The 22,070-nt window shown below is 42.7% G+C and overlaps 1 protein-coding gene across 9 annotated transcripts in view; it reads right to left on the reverse strand.

Annotated features, from left to right (window-relative positions):
• Positions 1-16,624: 16,624 nt before the first annotated feature.
• Positions 16,625-22,070, reverse strand: part of ADD3 (adducin 3) — a 124,240-nt gene continuing 118,794 nt past the window's right edge. For 7 of the 9 annotated variants that reach the window (XM_019939968.3, XM_073793979.1, XM_073793978.1 and 4 more), the window contains 3 exons: positions 21,233-21,356; positions 19,500-19,595; positions 16,625-18,895 (listed from right to left, as the gene is read on the reverse strand). In XM_019939968.3, the coding sequence (XP_019795527.1) occupies positions 18,603-18,895; positions 19,500-19,595; positions 21,233-21,356 (513 nt within the window). In that variant the 3' untranslated portion in view covers positions 16,625-18,602. The remainder of the gene's footprint in view (positions 18,896-19,499; positions 19,596-21,232; positions 21,357-22,070) is intronic. The other 2 variants (XM_073793980.1, XM_033841644.2) reach the window with 1 other exon arrangement.

Consider the following 22,070-nt stretch of genomic DNA (forward strand, 5'->3'; position numbering starts at 1 on the left):
CCCTTCTTCACAGACCCAAGGAGACCCGGAAACCATCAAAAGCTGAGGCTGGGAAACCTGGCTTCCTGCTTCTGGCCTCAATTTCTCACCACCGTTACCACCATGACCACTAAAAATAAGACTAAACCCAACACACGCCCTCCCCAAGTCATTCTCCTTGTGATTTATCTCCTTACTTCCTGTTGATCTTGAAGGTTGTTTTATTTCACAGCCTCTGACTTCTGTTCACAGCCCACTGGGCACTCCCCCAGCTTGAGAAGAAACAACATTCAAAAAAAAAAAAGACCGAGAGAAGGTGAAAGGTGGGAAACAGCAGGGTAATGAGTGTCGATGTCCTGCCTCTGTTCATCCACTTTGCTGGGAAAGTGGGAATCCCCCTCCGACCTGCCAGTGTGGCTGCTCCCAGGAACACTGGTCCAGACCCAACTCAAAGGCTGCCAGGGCCAACCTGGACGAATCTTGTTTACTGGTTTGACAAATGTCCCCACTGTCCCACCAGTGGTTGTGGAGATATGGAAGGCATGAACTCTAGGTGAAATTATTCCACAAGCTTCAGGGAGGACTAGGTTACAAGACATAGGATTTGGGGGACAGTTGATGAAAAATGCCCTTTGCCCCTATCCATTTGTCCCCTAGAAAACCATGGACCATTGGCCAAGTTTTCTGATTTGCCGCCCCCAAATGCTTCTTCCAGCCATGATTTCAAAGTCCGTTCCCTCCAGGAGATCTCCCTGAGGCCCCTCAGTAAGACTAACTCCGCCGTCTCCCAATCTCTTAGCCTCCCCTTTGCAACGTTCATATCTGTGAGCACTTGCAAGGGCATATGTGACCTCTTAAACACTGTTTTTAGAAATTACACAACTAGTAAATGTTTATTGTGTGGAAATATCAGAAAATCCAGAGAGACTTCATCTCCCCAAAAAAACAAAAGACAAAATTTATCCACAAAGGTTTGTAACATTTTGGTGATCTTTCCATTTTCCTATGCAGACACACACACACACACACACACACACGCACACACACACACACACACACACCACATTTACTTAGAGCTTAGAGTGGAATCATATATTCTATTTCGAGTTCTGTAACTCCTTTTATGCCCGCTCAATAATCTTAAGACATTTTCATATCAACATTTTATACTATTGGAAATCACTGCAGAGTCTTCTATCCGACAGTTGTAACACAGTTTTCTCAACCAGTCTTATATTGCTGGACATTTAAGTTGTATCTAGTTTTTTTTAACAGCTTTATTAAGATATAATCCACATGCCATAAAATTCATCCTTGTAAGGTGAACAATTCAGTGTTTTTTAGTACACTTACAGGGTTCTGCAACCACTACCACTAACTAATTTTGAACATCACCCCCCAAAGAAACTCCATAGCCATTAGCGGTCACTAGACCCCTAGACCCTGGAAACCTCTAATTTACATTCTGTCTTTATGGATTTGACTATTCTCGACATTTCATATAAATGGAATCATACAATATGTGGCTTCCTTCATTTAGCATGGTGTTACCAAGGTTCATCCGTATTGTGTCGTGTATCAGTACTGCCTTTCTGCTGCTGCCGAATAATATCCCATTGTACATATAATACCACGTTTTGTTTACGCATTCATCAGTCGATGGACATTTGAGTTGTTATACTTTTTGGCTATTATGAATAATGCTGCTCTGAACATTTGTGTACAAGGTTTTATGGGAAAGTATCTCTCAGTTATCTGGGGGCTATACTGAGGAGTGGAATTGCTGGCTCATAGGTTCACTCTATGTTTAACTTTTTGAAAAACTCCAGACTGTTTTCCAAAGCGGTCGTACTGTTTTGCATTCCCATTAGCAATGTGTGGAGACTCAGATTTCTCCACATCCTTGCCAGCACTTGTTTTTGTTTACCTTTTTTTTCTTTTAAACCAATTGGGTTTTAACCCCACACAGCACCCAGACCTGTCCCTTGAATACAGGAACTGCTGAATCCACGTTTGCTTGGCCGATCATGTGCTTATCCTGAAGCAATTTTTGCTTCTTCGAAACTCATCTACACACTTTGTCCCCCAAACACAGAGCCAGATCCAGCCTCCATCCCTGGGGATGGGGAAGGCTTTGTGGAGGAGGAAGAGTTTAATCTGGAAGACAGTTGTAACACAGAGCGTGGATTTGGGAACAGGATCAACCGCTTGAGGCTTTAGTTCCATCACCTGTTGAGTGGGGGATGATAATAGCACCTCCCTCAGGAGATGACGCAAATCAAATGCTCAGCACAGTGCCTGGGAGGATGAGGAGCTGGTTCTCCAGTTCGAGCTGGGGAAGGACACGCCACTCTGAGGAAAGAGCACTTGCAATGACACGCGTGTGAAAGCAAGTGTCTAGAGCCAGGTGAGCAGCTGAAGTGTGGAAATAAAGCCAGGCTGGTTCCCCAAAGGGCTCCTGGAATGCAAAGGAAGTTGGATTTCATCTTTGCCGTAAGTCATAGATTCTGGGCCGCGTGTGACAGGACCACGATTTGCTCCCTCTCCAGGAGTGTGAGGCTGGAGCAGAGAAACCAGTAAGGACACTGTTTAAATGAATTTAGGTGAAAAATGAAGAGCCTAGACTAGGGCCATGACAATGGGAATAGAAAGAGGGGCCAAAAGGGGGAGAGATTTAGGAGGTAGCACCAATGGATACGATGGCCACGTGGCCTCTGTTACGGCAGAGAGCTCTACAGATCTCACCTTACTAAATCCTCACGAGTCTGCAAGGAGGTACCCACTTTCCCAGTTACAGATTAGGAAACTGAGGCTTGAAGAAAGTAAGTGACTGGCTCAAAGTTGTAGCACAGGTATAAAATCGGAACCCAGGTCGGCCTATTCTCTTTGTCTTGGTGTCTCTCTGGGCAGGACTTAGCTGTATGGTAAAGCCTGGGGCGCATTGGAAGGGTTGGGAGAGCAGCGGGAGGACAGTTCTTCTCCTTGAGAGGCTTGGCTTGATTGGCAGCTCAGAACTCAGGTGGGTCAGGCTGAGGGCTGGAAGGCCTCTCCGAGGAGCAAGAGAGAGGGTGAAATAAGAGGATTTGCCCAAAAGGAACTGAGGTGTTTCTGATCCTCTCTCTTCCCCTGGGGGCTGGGCACAGCATGAAGCCTTGGAAACGAAGTGTGTTCAAGGTAGACCATGACCCAGCCTGCCCACGTCTGGAGTAAGGGTGATGGCGTGTGGGCCCGGGAGGAGGGCAGGCAGCCCCTACTTCCTCCCTCGTTTAGAACCCCATCCTGGAGTGAGACCTAGATCCTCTGGGCTTGGGGCCATGCTGGGAAGTCACAGGGCTGGTGGCTGAGGCCAGGCTCTCCCAGAGAACCTGGGGCCTCTTCCTGAATGCTGCCAGCAGCAGGGGGGCAGAGACCCCATCCCCTTGCAGGAAAAATGAACACTCCCAGTGTGTGGAGCTGTCCCAGGCCTGCCTCACAGGAGCAGGTGAGCTGAGGGGCCGCGTGGACATGGCACAAGATGCCCTGCTCACTGAGTCGGGAATGAGGGAGGGGGGCCTGGAGGGGGGTTCCAAGCTGCCAGGCCTCACACAGAACGGGGAGTCCTTTGCTTCCACTTTCCCCCAGGCCCTATTCCCCATGGCCCCCTTCATGTGGGCATCAGCCTTTGTCCACGAGGCCCTGATCACTCAGCCTAAAGTTAGTGGAGGCCCAGATGGGGACATGGCAGGGAGCCATCTGGTCTCCCAAGACCCTCAGCCCCCACCCCCAGTGCCTCGCCTGCCTCATCCCAAACCACCCCCTGCTTCTCTGCCCCAGGGTCTTTATCCCTGTTTACTATCTTTCAACTAGGCGGCCTCAATACCCTGCACACAGAAAGCCAGCCAGCCGAGCGTGGCGATCCCAGGGCCCCCTCTCCTGCCTCTCTTTTCCTCTGGGTTCAGGGACTGGGGCAGCAGGGGGAGAGAGAAAGGCAGTCTGCAGTCTCCCCTCCAGCTAAAAGTGACCATGGCCGTGGTCTCTTTGCAGTCAGCTGTTTCCGCTGGACCACAGCTGGAACTCCTGGGGTGGCGGTCGGTGGCGAGCAGGTGCCTGTGAGTGAGGGGCGGGGTGGTGGGTCGGAGGCCCGGGGTATGGCTGTCATGGGACACGTGTCCTCTGATTGACTCCGGGCCTGGCTCAGTTAACCCTTCCGCTTGGAAGTGTTCTAGGTCACCAACAGGTGTGTCCAGTGACCCCTCCCAGAGTGTCACTGGACACTCAGCCACATCTCTCTGGCCACACGGAGGCCCCCAGCCACAAAGAAGGGAGGGGGAGGCAAAGAGGGAAGAAGGAGGAAGAGGAAGGAGACAGAGTAGGAGAGGCACAGTCGGGGTGGCCGGGTCCCAGGAGGAGCCTCACAGGCCCTGCAGTGACACGCGGATGCCTGGAACGCGCCAGCGCCACGGCAGGCGCTGGGCTCACACTTGGTTAGTCCCCAGCATCAACCCTACACGGCGAACATGCTCACGCTCACTTTAGAGCTGAGAGAACTAAGCTTGGAGAAGAAATCTGCCCAAGGTCACTCAGCTGGTCCTCGGCAGAGCTTCCGGCTCCAGAGTTCACACGTTTGCTTCCTTCTCGGCCGCTCAGCCTCTGCCTCGCCTTGTTCCCTCCCCCAGAGTGGAGTCCACGATCACAGCCCTGCACACCCACGACCCAGCGCCTCCTCACCAGGCTGGGCCCTGCCTTCTCCAGGGACGCACTTGGCCCGGTTTCAGGCCCCAGATCTGTTCTGGAAAGGCCTGCCTCACAGCAGGGATCACAGGAGCTTCCCAGCGTGACAGGGCCCAGCCTCCGTCCTCGGAGGAAGCTAGAGCAGAACAGATGGCTTCAGAGAGGCAAGACTTGGGGGTCCCACGCATGGAAGAGGTGACTTCTCTCAGGAGGGACCTAGGAGCTCGAAAGGGTCGGGAGTCAGAGACACCAGCCTTTGAATCCTGATCCCCACTTACCACTGTCTTGGGCAAGTAGTTTAGCCTCCACGGGTCTGAGGTTCCTTACTCAGAACAGGGTGAGTAATATTGCAGCCTGTCCCCAGGGGCATTGTTGGGAACACAACCATCTTTATAAAGCACCCAGAGCGCTGCCTTGGACATGGCGGGAGCACCATGCATACTAGCAGAGGTTATCATTCCTGTACTTTCTACCCCCAGACTGACCTCTCCCGGGGCCACATCAGACACTCGTGGGCTCTCAGGACAACATGGCAGAGTTTTGTTCACCTGCACACAGCATGGTCTGGCACTGACCTGAAGCTGCCCTCCTGGCAGGGTTGTGGGCTCACCTGCTTCATTCATCAGTGTCAGATGTCCTGGGGGCTTCCACGTGAGGGATCAGCCTTAGCTATAAAGAAAGGGAAACTTCAACCTAATTGCTGACCAAGGTGGACAGCCAGCGCTAGTTTATGGGTTCGGTCCCTCCCAGAGTCTCCCTCTATCACAGCGAGGGCAGCTCTGGTCCTCTGCAGAGGCCCTGCTCTGTGTCCCAGGCACACACTGCTCCAACCAGGGCAGACAAGCCCTGGGTCCTTGTCCATGAGCTGACAGCTTGGTGACGGTACCCTGCCGATAACCTCTCAGTATTTGTTGCTCCTTTTCTTGGAGAGGAGGCTGAGCACAGAGAGAAGGGTGGAAAACCAAGTGGGGTGGGGTGGGGGCAGCACCAGGCTTCAAATGCACAGACCACACCCAGCGAAAAAGCCCTGCTGTTCACCAGATCTTCACCTTTGGCAATAAATTGATGCAAGAGGTCTCAATGCCTTCCCCTACCTCGAAGTATTTCCTCACAGTATTCTTTCAGTCACAAGTGGTTGAAAGATACTTCCTAAGAAGTTGACATTCTTCTTCCTTTTTACCTGAAAGGATGGTTTTGAGTGCCCCTATGGACTGGAGCCCCGATTAACGGCCCGACTGACCTACATCTCACTCCAGCTCTGCCTCTGATGACAGCACTGGTTCCTTAGCTTCCAAACCAAGGAGAATTCTCTGTACAAGGAAATGTGCCTTAGGAGACGAGATACCCGTGGAGCAGAGTTCCAGGGATTCCCCAGGCATGAATTCTCAGCAGAAAGGACAGTGTTGACCAGAGAATCCATCAGAAGTTTGTTTCCGAAGAGGAATGGAATGGCCAAGGCTGAAACGGAAAGTGGGGTAGGAGAGGTAGGGATTCAGTGCTTTCTCCTCTAACCCCAGCCGGTAAACCTGGCACGCCCAAGAGCTGGTCCTGCCCTGGATCAGGTCCCATCTCGCAGCAGTGAGGAGGCCACCAGCTACCTTTGGAGAAAAGCACTCATGTGACAGTCAACGACTGGGAGGGCAGCATCGGGAGAAATCTATATTTGGAAGAGGACACTGAACTGGGTGGGTGAGTCCCTGGCTTATCAGGCCCCCGCAGTCCGGCATGGCACCAGGGCAGATGGGCTGTCTGATCTCCACCCGACTGGGCTCGGTTCAGTCCCCATAAGAAGGAGGGCCTTGTCCTCGCACACCCCTGTGCTGTGTCATCTTACTCCATTGACCCCACTGGCCTCCGTATCACAGCCAGCTGCAATGGGAAGAGAAGTTGGCTGGCTTTCAAAGTCAGGGGTGAGCAGAGGCATGGCCCTGCCCGGACTGGGCACATACTGGCAATGGCAAAAGGCAGGGGAGGTGCTTCTGCAGGAGAATTAACACATTTGATTCCGGGGGATTTAAAAGTGAGTTAAACAGCTCTGTAAGAATTCATTCAACTTGGAGTATTAATTACATTTCTCTCTGGTGACCAAATAGCCACGGCTTAGATAAGTCAAGGTAGCAAATAGTTGAGAAAGCTTTCCATTCCCCATGGAGATGGCACAGCTGTGACCTCAGGCTGACATGTGCTTGACATGCACCTCTGACACTTACTAGCTACTACGTGACCTTGGACAAGTTATACATCCTCCTTGGGTCTCACTTTGCTCATATGTAAAACGGAGAATAAGTTTTGATGAAATTAAACACAATCATGTATGTGAAGGACAGAACCTAGGACATAGCAGATGCTGAATGGGTGTGTCCTTCTTCTAAAAGCGACCTTCCCTTATTTCTCATTGTCTTTACCATCTCATTTAACTAATTTGATATTAATTGACTAATTCTGATTATTTATTATACCCTGTGGTGGTTTTTAAATACGACTACAAATTCTTTGACACCCCTCCCTTCAAAAGGTGAAGCTGAATAGCTCTCCCCCTGAAGACTGGCTGGACTTGGTGACTCACTTCTAATGAAGAGGCTATGGCAGAAGTGAAGGTGTATGACTTCCTGGGCAAAGTCATAAAAGGCATTGTGTCTTCTGCCTTGTTCTCTCTTGGATTGTCTGCTCCATGGGCCACCCTGTCCTGAGGCAGCCTGTGGAGAGTCCCATGTGGGGAGGATCGAAGGCCTCCCACCAATAGCCAGCACCAGCTTGCTGACCCTCCCGGAAGCAGGGTCTCCAGTCCCAGTCGAGCCCTCAGAAGACGGCAGCTCTGGCTGACATTTTAGCTGCAACCTCTTGAAAGATCCCAAGCCAGCATGCTCCTGAATTTCTGACCCAGAGAAATATAATCTGTGAGATACAATAAATGTATATTGTTGTTTTAAGCCTCTACATTTTAGAGTAACTTGTTACCTAGCAATAGCTAACTAATACGTATCCATTGCCTTCCAAAGAGGTTTTGAAACTGCATCTAGGGCAAGGCATAGCTATAACTAAATGGAAAACTATTAGAACAAGATTTGAAAGATGAGAGTGGAGTAATAAATGGGGTGGGTTTAGTTACGAGTCTGACTGTCCCCTTTAACCAGACAATCTGGTTGAAGACAAAACATAGCTCAAGCCTTCTTGGAAGCCAAGGCAAAAGTGGAAATTTGATGGGTCATATTAAGACTAATTTTTTTTTCTTTTGGCTCTAAATGAGGATCCGCATTTGACATGTGGGCCTTTAGATAAACAGCCCCACACAGTGTGGTGGATGGTATCGTGGTATCTTGCAGACATTCTACGTACTGAAGATCACACAGAGCATGTTTGAAATGGTGAGCATATAGTTCACTTATAATGATGTGTTTTCTGATAGTTTTCAGGAACACTTGACACTACAAAAATAGGGGAAAATATACTGTATTTAAAAAACATTTTACAAAAAAAAAAAATATGTAAAAGGGTTTATAGTGAAAAGTCTCCCATCCCTGTCTCCTACAGGGCAATTCCCCTTCCCATGGTCAATCCTCTGTGACTGATTTCTGGCTTAATTTTCCTGGGATATTTTATATACATACAAATAATATATATTGTTTGCTTCCTTTATTACATGACTGGTAGCATACAATAGGCACTGTTCTGCTCTGCGCTTATCATTCAATATTGATATATGACTTGAAAATAACATTTACCCTAATTAGCGTAATTTTTGATTTTCTGAGTTTTTAATATTTTAGTCAAAATTTGGAAATATAAAAGAGTCAAAAAAATAAAAAGCACACGTAATCCCAGTACCAAGTTATCACCACTGTTAGACTCACAGATATAGAGAACAGATTTGTGGTTGCCAAGGGGGAGGGGGAGTGGGGGAGGGATGGATTGGGAGTTTGGGATTAGCAGATACAAACCATTATATACAGAATGGATAAACAACAAGGTCCTACTGTATAGCATAGGGAATTATATTCAATATCCTGTGACAAACCATAATGGAAAAGAATATGAAAAAGAATGTATATATATGTATAACTGAATCACTTTGCTATACAGCAGAAATTAACACAACATTGTAAATCAACTATAAAGATAAATTAAAAAAAAAGATATCACCACTGTTAAATATATTCTGTTTGGGTGTATTCTTTCCTCTCTTTCCCCTATGAATATGAAAGTGTATAATGTGTTTTATTATTCAAACTGTAGAAAGAATTTTACATTCTGGGCTCCCTTCCCATTTACTTTTACATAACCCCTTTCCCTCTCCCTCATGTTAACAATTATATTGTGAGCATATGCAGGTTTTTCTCACGAAGCATCTTTATTTTCTTACTAATGTTTTGCCCAGCCCAGGATTGATATGAACCTGCCTTTTCTGGGATTTCTCCATGGTGCTCTGAGAACAGTTCAGACTAACCTCTGTCACCAGAGCATCCCCAAGATGCTGAAAACTGAAAATTGTGAAGCATCATTTAAGCTTGTTCATAAAGGACTTTCTTCGATTTCCAAGATCAGACAGTTAGGGCCACAAAGGCTGCAGATAACCAACCCTCTACGTGATGGCACTCAGCTTTCAAGGGACAAAGAGAGCTAGGAAATGTAATCCTTTCCAGCAAGAGCCCCAAAGTTACCTGCTTCCACGAATACACCTTAGAACCTACAGGATTCTCCCTCCCCCACTGTAGATTAGTGATTGCAGTGGCGCTGCCCAGGCAGTCTGCCTTGGGTAAACTCTTCGTCACTTAGAAGCCACTCTAGCCATGAGAGAGACAGGTTGGGGAAGGCTCCTCTGACATTGCTGCAAGTTCTAACGCTTGAATTTTCTACCAACTGACAAGAGGGTTGCATTTGGTGAATAACCTGGCAAAGAGTAAGAAACAGACTTGGGCTTTGAATCCTGGATTTACCACTTAATATGTAGCGCTATGAGACAATTTATTAGCTTCTCCCTTAACCTCAGGTTCCTGTCACTGCGGGAATGGGGATTAAATGAGATAATGTAATTCAAACATGTAGTACGATGCCTACGAGTGGTAGGCACTTGATAAATTGTAGCAATTATTATTATTATTTGCTGTGCAGATCAAACTAGGAACTCCAATCAGGATTTTCACCTCAAGCCACTTCCTGACTTTGGCCATTTAAGGTATATGAGAACATCTTTTTGCTATATACATATCGTTAACTTGTACAGTAGTGTCCATCATAAGCAACAAAAATGCAGCCTCTATGTTTGACCAAGCATGGTGGAAGACAAAAGGATGAACAAGGTGTAGTCTCTGCCTTCCCAGGGTTCACAATCTTGTAGGGGAGACAGATAATCAACAATGGTAATTTAAGACAGGCTGAGATAAGTTTGACCCTAAAGTGCCATTGGAGTTTGATAAAGAAGGAAGTCATTTTGGTGAGAGTAACATCTTTCATCAATGGGGCCAGGTGGAGGATGCCTGGAGAGCTGGGAAGCTACCTGAGAGGCTGCAAGCCCTCTGCGGGGTAAGCAGGTTAAGGGAGATGGGTGTAAAGAGGTTCTGTTTGTCAGGGAGTGGGAACAGGTGCTCTGTGGACAACTACTGGAGTAGAGGACAGAACGATTCAAAGAGAGGATGATGACCAATCTGAGCTTTGACAGGTAAGGGCCCGAGGAAGCTATCCTCTCTAGTAGCAGGCTGGAGGAGTGGACTGAGGGGTCATTATGTGGGCAAGTGTGGCAAGACAAATCAGTGAGGCCTTCTGACTCAGGGGCAAAAGGCTATAACCACAGCCGGAGGGTCTGGAGGACGTGCCACATGGAATCAAAGCTGTTTTGGGGCTTCCTTGGTGTCGCAGTGGTTGGCAGTCCGCCTGCCGATGCAGGGGACACGGGTTCGTGCCCTGGTCTGGGAAGATCCCACGTGCCGCGGAGCAGCTGGGCCCGTGAGCCATGGCTGCTGAGCCTGTGCGTCCGGAGCCTGTGCTCCACAACGGGAGAGGCCACAGCAGTGAGAGGCCCGCGTACCGCAAAAAAAAAAAAAAAGCTGTTTTGCCAGCCTAAAGTCAGAGCCTCACTTATTCCAGCAGCAGCGGCAGGAGGAGGAAACGCAGACCACACGCTGATCCTCTTCTATCCAGGTAGTACTCTTGAGGAGCATCTCCTAGTGACCCCCAGAAGAGGGGCCAGACTCGTCTCTAGAGCTCATTTTTCTGGGGTGAAGCTGTGCCTTCAGATAGAGAAAACATGAGTTCCCAAGGAACACAGGGCCATTTCCACAGCTAGTGTTTCAGTAGCGCTTGGCCCTTGTCCTCCCAGGTAGGTTCTGGTGTGAAATATTAATAACCCATTCTGGCTGCCCTGCTGAGTCTTGCTGTCACATGGGGCTGCCTCCATTGTGAGAGTCAGGCCAGGCCCCTGCCTGTCTCTGCAGCACTCCCCTCCCTGCATCGGCCGGAGCCACTTGACCCCCTCACGTGGGTGTGGGCTCCAGGACGAGTCCTGATGAGGCAGGAGCAACTAAGGTGGCTCTAGTTCCAGGCTCTGGGACTCTCTCACAAGAAGCCACAGCTGTCTCCAGGCCCCTCATGACCTTGTGTCTTGGCTCCGAACCCTGCTTTGCTCCTGGGATCCTGAGCAGTATCACGTACCTCAGCTCTGATAACAGGATCCCCATCTGTCATTCTCCTTCCTTCTGAGTTTCTGTCCTGAAGCCTGAACTGTACTCAGGCCCCATAAGCCCGAGATCCTGCCTTGATCTTGCCCTTGCCCCACAGGAAGTGGAGGAAGCGTTGCTCTTGAAGCTTAGGCTGGGGCTGGGGCTCCTACACGTGCTACAAGACTTCTGCAGTCCTGCTCTCCTGCTCCAGTGTCTGACGGGGACTTAACATTTCCCAGGTGCGACCACTTTACCGGATTGTGCTCTTGGTTAACTGCCACGTCTCCAGATTCCATGCTTCACCTGCTGGGCTGGACTTCCTACTAGCTGCTTCAGCTGAAGCTGTGACTTGGCTCGTGACTGGGTAGAATTCCAGAGCTTGCCCCACCCAGTCTGCCCTGTTCTGCAGTTAACCGAGCCATGCTCAGCTTGACTTTAGCAAGTATATGTGCATGTACTCTTGCTCAATACCCACGTAAAGGTCAAAATGGAGACATGAAACCATACTTACACAAAATCATTTCCCATACGTGCTTCTACAATATAAAATTACTTAAAAGATATTTTAAAAAAGAAACATCTCGGGCTTCCCTGGTGACGCAGTGGTTGAAAGTCTGCCTGCCGATGCAGCGGACACGGGTTTGTGCCCCGGTCCGGGAAGATCCCACGTGCGGCGGAGCGGCTGAGCCCGTGAGCCATGGCCGCTGAGCCTGCGCGTCCGGAGCCTGTGCTCTGCAACGGGAGAGGCCACAACAGTGAGAGGCCTGCATACCGCAAAAAACAAAAACAAAACAAAACAGAAAAGAAACATCTCAATTACCGCACAACATATTTTAAAGGGCTTAATACAGCCAAACATCCAGTTGCAGTGGGAGCCTCACCCCTCCCTCTCCCCCTCTTCCTCTCAGCACCGAGGCCCGGTAGATAATATTTGGAATACATTTTTGGTTGTCTGAATAGCCTCAAATGACCTTTATTTCAGCTGAAACAATTGAAGCCAACATTTCCAAAATAGAAAGCAGGTAGGAAGTAATGTTTAACCTTAACTTGTTAGTCCAGTAAACACCTTTGGAAGAGTAGGCCTATGCCTGCCAGCAAGTTGTCTGTATCTCCATGTTGTCTCATAAAACCGAGGAGATCATCTACTCTGAAGTCAAAGTCTACCAAACCAGTCCCCACTGAAATCCAGCCCCTAGAGCATTACTCAACAGGAAAGGGCTGAGTTATAGAGTGCAGCAACGACTTCCTCCAGAGCTCCTGCTCAGTAAGAATCTTCAGAAGCTATTGCTTTTGGAAAAAACAATTAGTTTAGATCCTGCTTATGAAAGAAAGTGCCCTTATGTTAAGGAAGGACACATGCTAGTCTGGCAAATCATTGAAAGGCGTCTAGCAGCACTGCAGCTCCAGGTTCAGGCTGGGACTGTCACTACCACTTTTTTTTTTAAACCCAGGAAATATCATTTAAGTCAAGAGGACCAGTGGGAAATCCACAGAACAGTCTACCTCTTCTGACCAAACCACTTCCTCATTTCCATCCCCATCGGTTAGGATATTACTGCTTTGGGAAATCCAAGTTTTTTCTCGAAAAATCTCAAGTCTAAATATCAACCTGATAGGACATTCTTTGGTCTAAGAAGTCCAATAATTAACACAACAAATTGGTCCTTCCATAGGGCTCACATACTTACTGGCCTTTCGAGGGACAGTCTAATATAAGTAGACAAATAATGAGGAAAAATCTTGTCTATAAGATTTTGTGCTACATATTGTTATTTCAAAAGCATATTAAAAATTTAGAATCATTTCTTAGAAATTTATTACTTATTTATTTATTTTTGTGTGTGTGTGTGTGTGAAAGCAAGTTTATTTAGAGAGATACACATTCCACAGGCAGAATGCGGTCCATCTCAGAAGGCAAGAGACTGAATGATTTCTTAGAAATTTGATATTCTTCGGTGAATATCCAAATTGGATTAATAAAATCAATGCTATTAATTTTAAGGTACAGAGTTTAGTGAGGAACTAGTATTTTTTCTAGTGACAGGAGTTACCTGGGACTGAAAATAAGGAATTTGTTTTTTTTTTTTTTTTTTACTATTATAAGCAAGGTCAATGCTGGCCTGAGAATGACAAAACCTAAAGTAGTTTGTGTAGGAGTAAAACAAAAGCTAGCTTAATCAATAACCTTCACCATTGCTTCAATATCAAGACTTAACCAACCAGAAATTATATAGGCCTTAAAAATAATTGTTGACTGGAGACATATCCATCTATCTGCTAGGTAAGACATATAACATTTTTTGCTATGGAAGGAATATCTAAAGGTATCAGTTTATCATTTAAGGTATAAATGGCATTTAAAATATTACAGGCTGTAGTGCTAAAGAAAACATCATCTTGAGGGGAAACATAGAAGACTGTAACAGAGCATCTAACAGACTTGAAATTTTAGGAAAAACAATTATTGATAAATAATATACAGGCTCCATTCTACAATGTTTCTCTTAACTATTCCCATAATAAAGTTTTAAACATTAATTTGCAGGGAATTTTAGATAACTGTGTATCTGTTCCTAGTTTACGATCCAATAGGCTTCCAAGAGAGACTGTAGCATAGCAGACAAGTGTGAGATGCAGACCTGAAGACCTTTGCTTGAATCCTGGCTAAGCCATCTCTGAACTGTATGTCAGGCAAGCACAACTTCTCTGGAGGACTGATTCTTCCTAATTCAAACACGATAACTAGGCTGTAAGGCATGAATGAAGTAATTTGGTATGTATAAACTTTCCTCAACCTTATTCTGCATCTAGTAATGCATAATCAGAAAAAAGTTGCAAATCCAAGCTCATAGATATTTTGAAGAAATTTCCCTTAATTAACTAAAACTAAATATAGACCCAGGATTGCCCCCTAATGGTCATCTCTTAGAAATGAAATCTCTTTGAAAACTACTGAATTTGCAAATTGTTTTTTCTATCCAGATTTCTCCCAAAGTTTTGCTTATCCTTGTTCTGATCATCAGCATGTACACTAGATTTTTCTCCAAGAAAGGTCATCTCCAAGTATGCTCATTTAAATAAAATTGTAAGTAGGTACAGTATATTTCTTATCTTTAAAACTGCTTCTGTAACTAGATTAAGCAGCCTTTTCAGGTTTTTAAAATAACTTTCCTTAGAATGTCTCTCCTTGCCATTGGAAATTAAAAAAAAAAGCAAAAGAGCGTCTACCCAAGCCTTTTTTGCATCTTAAGCAAAAGTATAGATATCTTATCTTCTAGGCATTACGGTGAAAGTTCAAGAGCTGGTTCTTTATCCTAAAGGATGATGTTACCACAGGTTGTTCCCACTTTCCAGGTATTCATCAATTTCTTCATTCTTGGGGTAAGTTGTTAAAAAAAAGTCTTCCAAATCAAAAGTTAATGTTTTATCCCAAATCTATATCCCATCTTATATCAAAACATGAATTCAACATGGCTGGACTTATAGTCCACATTAAGTAAACTGCCTCTCCCCCCAGAAAACGTACACTGGAGGCACACAGGGTCTGGCACTAGCAATTTTGGAAATCTGAATCTCTGAGTGAAATACTAGCGCCCCCTTTTAGTTTTCTGCAAGCCTTAGTCTCTATCTACAAAATGAGGATAATATCATCTACTTTCTTAAGATGTTGGGAAGGCCAAATGAGGTAATACATGAAAAGCATTTAGCATAATCTTTGATAAACAGAAGGCATCAAAAAATGACAGATATTATCAGTTATCTCCCCCCAAAATGTCAGTTATTGAAGCAGGCATTATATTACCACTCACAGGCACGAAAACGCTGAGGAGTTATATTCTACCGTGGTTTCTTTCTGAGACCACACCTCAACAATTTTCAATGTGTTCTCCAGAGGCACTGAGTCCCTGCTGGTGGTATTGGTATTGGTGAAATGGGACCTGCTGAGACAACTAGGTTGAGAACAGTCTCGAGAGAAGAATGATCAGCAACAAAGTCTTCTAAGTTCTGGGTATTTCACAACAAACATGGTGGTGCCTAGCAATTAAGAAAAGGGAAGTTAAGTTCAAGGACTAGAAACATACAGGATTGTTAGGTCTATTACACCCTCTAGTGGCCACAAAGAAGATTGTTCTTTTTAAAATCCTAGTTTGGTCAAGATTGCAACTTTGATGTATATACTTCATCCTGGGGTTTAAAAAATAACCCACTTGCCTTTATGTGTTTTCTGCCTGTGTCAAAAAAGAAAAAATGCTGATGGTAAGAAAAACCAATGCTGTCACAATTTGATCCATTTGGTTGTCTTTATGCCCTGCTGAATGAAAATACTAATCAATAGAGGAAAAGACACAGGCAACATTACCTTTCATGCTATATGGACTCTCAAGTGAGAACTGAAGATAACTGCCTTTGTTGCTTTATGAAAGGGAATTTTGAAATGAGCATCTTTCTAAAACAGCAGTTTTTCACCAAAGGATTATTTGCAAGCCAAGGTAATACTTAAATATGTCCAAGACTATGAATCTATCCTCTGCCCAAACCCTTCATTTTTATAACGGGTAATTATAGTAAAAACTTCAATTAACCAGAACCCTCAATTAACATGATTTCCCCTCTTGTACTCTATTTTTAGGACAAAGTTGTAGAATAAAATCACAAGAAATCACTCACGTGAGGGATTTGGCTTGAAAATCTTCTAGGACAGATTATGCTATGTTTAAGTAGAAAAAAAATCTTGAATAAAATTACACTCACCCCATGATAACCAATACACAGGAAATACATACATAGCTGAACAAGAGCTAGAAGGGGGTGAAATATTTTGTTGAATGTTAATGTGGTGGAACTGTAACCTTTCTATTCTCTCTACTATCTTCTTTATTGTTACATTGTTACATAAATAAAAATCAAAGAGAAGTAATCTATAAACTCAACACATATTCTGCAACATTTTCTATTCTACATCCATAAATTCTGAGACTGAGAATCAGAATCCTAAGTCCTTCAAAGATCTCTAGATGTCAGAGAAATAGTTAAGGTTGCCATATCCTATCAAGAAACAAAAGCAGGTAACTTGGGGAATATTTCCTCCAAAATGAGCTGTAACAAGAAGGGTTTTATATAGTTGATTTTCAACTAATTTGAAAATAAATGTATTAGGACATTCCTTATTCAGAAGTGTCAGTCTTACTCAAAATCTCACTGCAGTACAAAACTCAACAGTCCACAAAGTAATTCAGGATAAGTAACCACCCTTGAACTGAAAGCTCTTGATACCAAGTCCATCTATTTAAAATACTGTTTATTTGTGATTTTACATTAATTAGCATTACATCTAAGAGCAATATCAGATAACATTTATACATTTTCCACATGACACAGAGGTTCACTGGCTCATTCTTTATGCCAAAGCAAGTAAATAGAGGCATTAGCAAAAGGTGCAAATAGTTCACTGTTGCATTTAAAAAATATTTATGCACATTGCATTCATTTTATATATATTTTTAAAAAGTTATGGAAAAGCATAGTTCACAGGTTACTGTTTCTACATATGTTGTAATACAACATAAATGATGTAGAACATAAAAGAATCCTCAAATACAGAATTAAGCAACTGAAAGTTTCCACTAAGATTAAAACACTGATTCCAGTAGTTAGTGAGATCTAGAATGAACTTTCCAGGCTCCGTTTCAACTTTGCATCATCATACACTCACAGCCAAACAGAACCAGCCCCAGAGCACACTATCATCAGTGTAAGTTTTTTACACGCCAACTCACCCTTCAGAAATACTTTGGATTATTTTTACCCACTGACTATTTTGGATCATTGATTTTACATTGATTTGTGACATGACTTGGGTGAAAGGGAAATAAAACTATATTAAGCCTAGGTTTAAAATTGTATTTACATTAGAAAGAAAGTTAACTGAAAAGATAAGAAAAATTGGTAAAAATTAAGAAGTGGTAGTTTTCTCACGGTAGGGGTGGGATTAGACCCACCGATTTCTTCCTGTGCTGCCTTCTGAAGATACGCAAGTTAAAAGGAGGATCTGACCCTTTTTAAAACTCAAATATCAACTAAGAAATAGAACGATTTTGGCAGAGAAGCAGAATTTTAGAAATTTGGGACAGGCGTCAAATAAATGACACTTCAAATCCTATCATGACTATGAATCATTATCGAACTAGAATTCTTCTTCTCATGACACCTCTCTTGTTCCCTTCATTTTTCACTTTCTCTCTCATTCTTTTCCTTTCCGTTTGGTTACCTTATGAGGGCTTCTTCATTCATTAGTGATACTAAGAGAAAAATACATTATAAGGTTCAAATATGAATCCTGTTATGCCTTTAAATGTTCTAATCCCCTTTTGATACCAAGTCCCTGGATTCTTTAATTATATTTAAGTATACTTAGTACCAAGCAGCCTCAAATGTGCTCTACTGTTAAATGATTGGCTAATATGCTCAGACACTTTTATACTGAATGGTATACAAACATCTCAACATACAAAAATCGTTTTTGCCAGAGTTAAACTAAATAACCCATGTTATGTGTATAAAATCCCCTTTGTTGAAAAATAAGGGGCTTTCTAAACTAATAAAAAAGGAATTTTTCAAAAATTATAGTTTACTAAAATGATGTGGTTTTTTTGCAAACAAAGTTACTTCAGGTGAGGAAATTTTATACTATGAATAAAATTCCAAATGAATCTTTTCTTAAATTTAAAAAAACAATTATGTGCCAGTGTATACTAATGCTATAGATTCTTATCTTAGAAGCTTTTAAAGCATTCTGTTAATGCCCATTTTAACAATGGGAACCCAAAAGGGACAGTCAATAATAATGATAAAAAACTATAATCTGCTTACCAAGTGAAGCAGGTTTTGAGAAACAAAAATTCTCTCGCTTGTTCACTGGTAATTTGTTTCCAACAGATATTATGTAGAAGGCCTGAAGTAATTCAGACAGATATCTGTTTGTGGTGATTATAATAATACTTCATGAGGGCAGAGCTAATCAAAACTAGCAAATTGTTTAAAAATTCAAAACCTTTTTTGGACATACAAAATGAGAGATGAATTTGAAAGTGTTTTTCATAATATGTTTTTCTTTTAGTAAAACCTCTTTCCAGTTCTTAAAGTCCAGTTTGCTACGTACCCCCAATCTGATCTACCACTGCATATTAATGATCAACTTAAATGTGGTTTTTAAATGTGCAACGTCACATTGTAATAATAATAATTACAAAAAGACTTTATTTAGGCTTCAACTTTCTCCTTTTTTTTGTTCTTTTTCAGAAAAGAAGGAGTGCGGAATTTCTTCTTTTTCTTGGATGGTGATTTTGAAGGTGAGCCTTCAGGTGACAGGACTTCTTCAATTTTTTCTGGAGACTTAATGGTAATCTCGATGTTTTCTATGGTGGTGCTTGTAGTTAACCTGCTCACTCGCTCAGCAAGCTCGTCTTCAACACCATGCACGTCATCCTTGCCATTCACTATCAGGACAGGCATGTCCATGGAGATGAAGCTCTTGGAAAACAGCTCATGGTTTTCTACAAAAGGGGAGGATTTTTAAATTTTATATAGTCAACATCCTTGCTTTATTTTACAAAACTGAAATGTTTAAGCAATGTACTTTAATTCCAATAAAGATAGATCATTATTTTAATAGACTATGGGCCTATTAACATAAAGCTAATGCTCTTAAGTGGTATAAAGAGGACAAAGTTGTTAGACCAAAGAATGAAGGCTGGATAAGTCCAGTTTGATGACTTGATAGTTTCATTGTAAAGCAAGTCAGTATAAATGAGGAAGACAACATACATATATTTTTCTTTAATTTTGGGGTCACTGGGCAATCAAAATTGAAAAAGATTTCATGCTTCTGTTTGGAAGACATATGACAAACCAAATTTAATTTCACAAATTCTTAAGAACTATAGGTTGCCAATATCCAGATTAAGGTAAGTCAATAGAAACGCTGAACAAAAGTAGCACCCCATTTAATAAAAAATATAAAATTATTGGGAGCTTTAAGTAAAATCCATGGTAAACTTACTGTATCAGGTGTTCAATTTCTTTATATGAAGACAAATGACAGAGGGACAGACTCTAAAGATTAAGTCGGTGAAGGCTATGGGAAATTACATTGAATACCTTCTAATTTTTCAGGGATATTTTGCGGTGACTGAGTTTGAGACTGAATTTGTGAAACAGATGAAGCGTCATCTGAGAGTAATTCCTGCTCAGCATCTGTTGGATAAGAGTTTAGTTAAAAGCCATGCAAAACAAAGAAGCATAAGATTTCAGGGAGGTTAGTGCATACATCAAATACCTGCATACCCAGGGATGATAAACTCTTCAGCAATGAGCTGAGCATGCTAACAGTTATCCCACATATCGATAACTATGCAGTAAGAGGAGGTTAATGTGTTAACATTTCTGGCTGCTACTGGTAATTTTATACACATGCTTTAAGGAAGCATGGCTACTGGAAGCCCAGGCAAATAATATGTATGCATTTAACTTTTGCTAGAGTGTTAGAAAATCAAAATACATTGAGCAGCCAAATGAAAAGAAATATGAAAGCTTCACCAATGATGCTACATTAATGAGGCAGAATGCCTCACTGAATTTTTGATCAATATCCAATTAGTGATTCCTGTCAGCAATATTAGTGAGCTAATTCAGATCATAATGCATGTGGAAGAAACTATAAAGTTATATATAAAAGGTGATGGTTCTATTGTGCAATATTTGTTACCTGGCATCTTTAGGCTTTCAAAAAATAAGAGATTAAAGAGGGACATTTTACAAAATACAAAATCAGAGAAAGTTTCCAACCTTATGTTAGAATAAACAAGTTGAATAGTATCACCTAACATTTAGTGTAATTACATTAATGAGTCAGGTTGACTTCCTTTTGTGACAAAGACACTAACACACTTATAAAAACTGTTCCCTGGATGATCCAGATGTCATTAGTTCTTTCTACATGATATCTAACTGGGACAAAGATTCTTTAACTATTCGTTCTGTTTTGCATAAAAATTTCAACTGTATGTTGAAGACGCTCTAAAGCAGAGGCTCTTACCCTCTTTTGGGGGTTACAGACTTCTTGCCCTCCACCTTGCACCCTTGCCTTCCTCAAATCTGTATTGCACAAAATTAAGCATATATTTTTCAGATGGCTCATGGACTGTCTAAAGCTTATCCAAAGACCCAAGACTGAGAACCCTTGCTATAAAGAATCTCTTATTCTTGAGAAAAAGCGAGCTAATATTCAATTGGCATTTTCATGAACAATTCTTAGATACAACCCTTGCTTAGGGTTCTGAAGTCAGATAAAAGCGACCTCACTAGAGTGCCCATGTACTTAAGGAAAGTCACATAAAAATTCTAGCAGTTTGTTTTATATTTTGATTTTGACATTAAATATTGACGTCTTGAGACATCCAGTAACAATAGAGATTCTATAAAGCATTAAAGCCACATACTTGTTAATCTATAATTATGTCAAAGTAGAAAGTTTTTTTTAAAAAAGCCACATATTCTGAATGTTTAAATCTATTAATGTATCTACATTTACTCTAGCTAGTGATTCTTTACTCATCCGGGGATTTCACTTTACTATAGAAGACTTTTTGCTAGCAATCCGATTGCTTTCTGAGGAAGACAGTCTTCTCTACATGTTAACATAGATGGTGTGTGGTAGCTATGTGCATTTCAGTCCTACTTATTACTCAAGTAAGGACCGGGAGAGAGGATATGGAACAACTGATTGTAAAAGGAACATTAAAAAAAAAAAACCTGACTGCCCTCGATCATCCAACTCAAGAGGCTCTGTTAGCAGTGTGGTTATCCTGGGCTTAATCTCAAAACGAACTGACCTTCCAGTCCTTGCTGTTTACGTTCAATGGCCTTCTTATACTCTTCAAGTTCTCCTTCTGTGAGATGACTGAAGGGGTTGGGAGGAGCTGGTGGGGCCTGATCATCATCTTCAAACTGCATGGTCTTGCAAAGAAAAGCACTGACTTGTTACCAAGAGCTTTACTTATATCTATATATTTATTTATATATATTTACATATATACACAATTTCACACACACACACTTAAATGTATATATGATGTTTGTGACACCCCACGTCACAACAATCATAAGAAATGATAAAGTAACATGCTTTGTTTAAAATATTCATATCAGATTAATGCTTTTAGACTACTGATCCAATAGGCTAAAATTGCCAGTGATGTTTCCTCAATAAGCCTGCATAGGTCAATTTTAATAACTCTGAAAAAAAAACTAAGCCAAGTTCTAGAAAGCTTCATATAACTAAGAAATATCTTAAAAAACAAGAATTTCAAAAAGCCTTTGAAAAAAGTCTTAGAAAAATGAAACTGTACCAAAAGAACTTTAAATTTGCTACGAAAATAAACTTGTACCTATTTGCTCTAGAAAAGAAATTAATGAGACTTACAGCTAAACCTGGCAGATTGAACCCATGCATTTAAAAAAATTCCTCCCCAAACCCCACTAAAATGATAGTAAAAGAACAACAACAAAAGAGTATAAACTTTTAAGGACAAAAGAATGGAAGATGAGACAACAGAGGATGAGAAGTCATAACACATTGTTGGAAGATGGAAAGCAGGTGGAAGAATGGGTGGAAGAGCTGAGAAAGTTGAAGCCTTAGCCTTGCAAAGGAGAAACCTGCTCATTTGCCCT

This window comes from Tursiops truncatus, chromosome 16 (genome assembly GCF_011762595.2).
Source record: "Tursiops truncatus isolate mTurTru1 chromosome 16, mTurTru1.mat.Y, whole genome shotgun sequence".
Lineage (NCBI taxonomy): Eukaryota > Metazoa > Chordata > Mammalia > Artiodactyla > Delphinidae > Tursiops > Tursiops truncatus.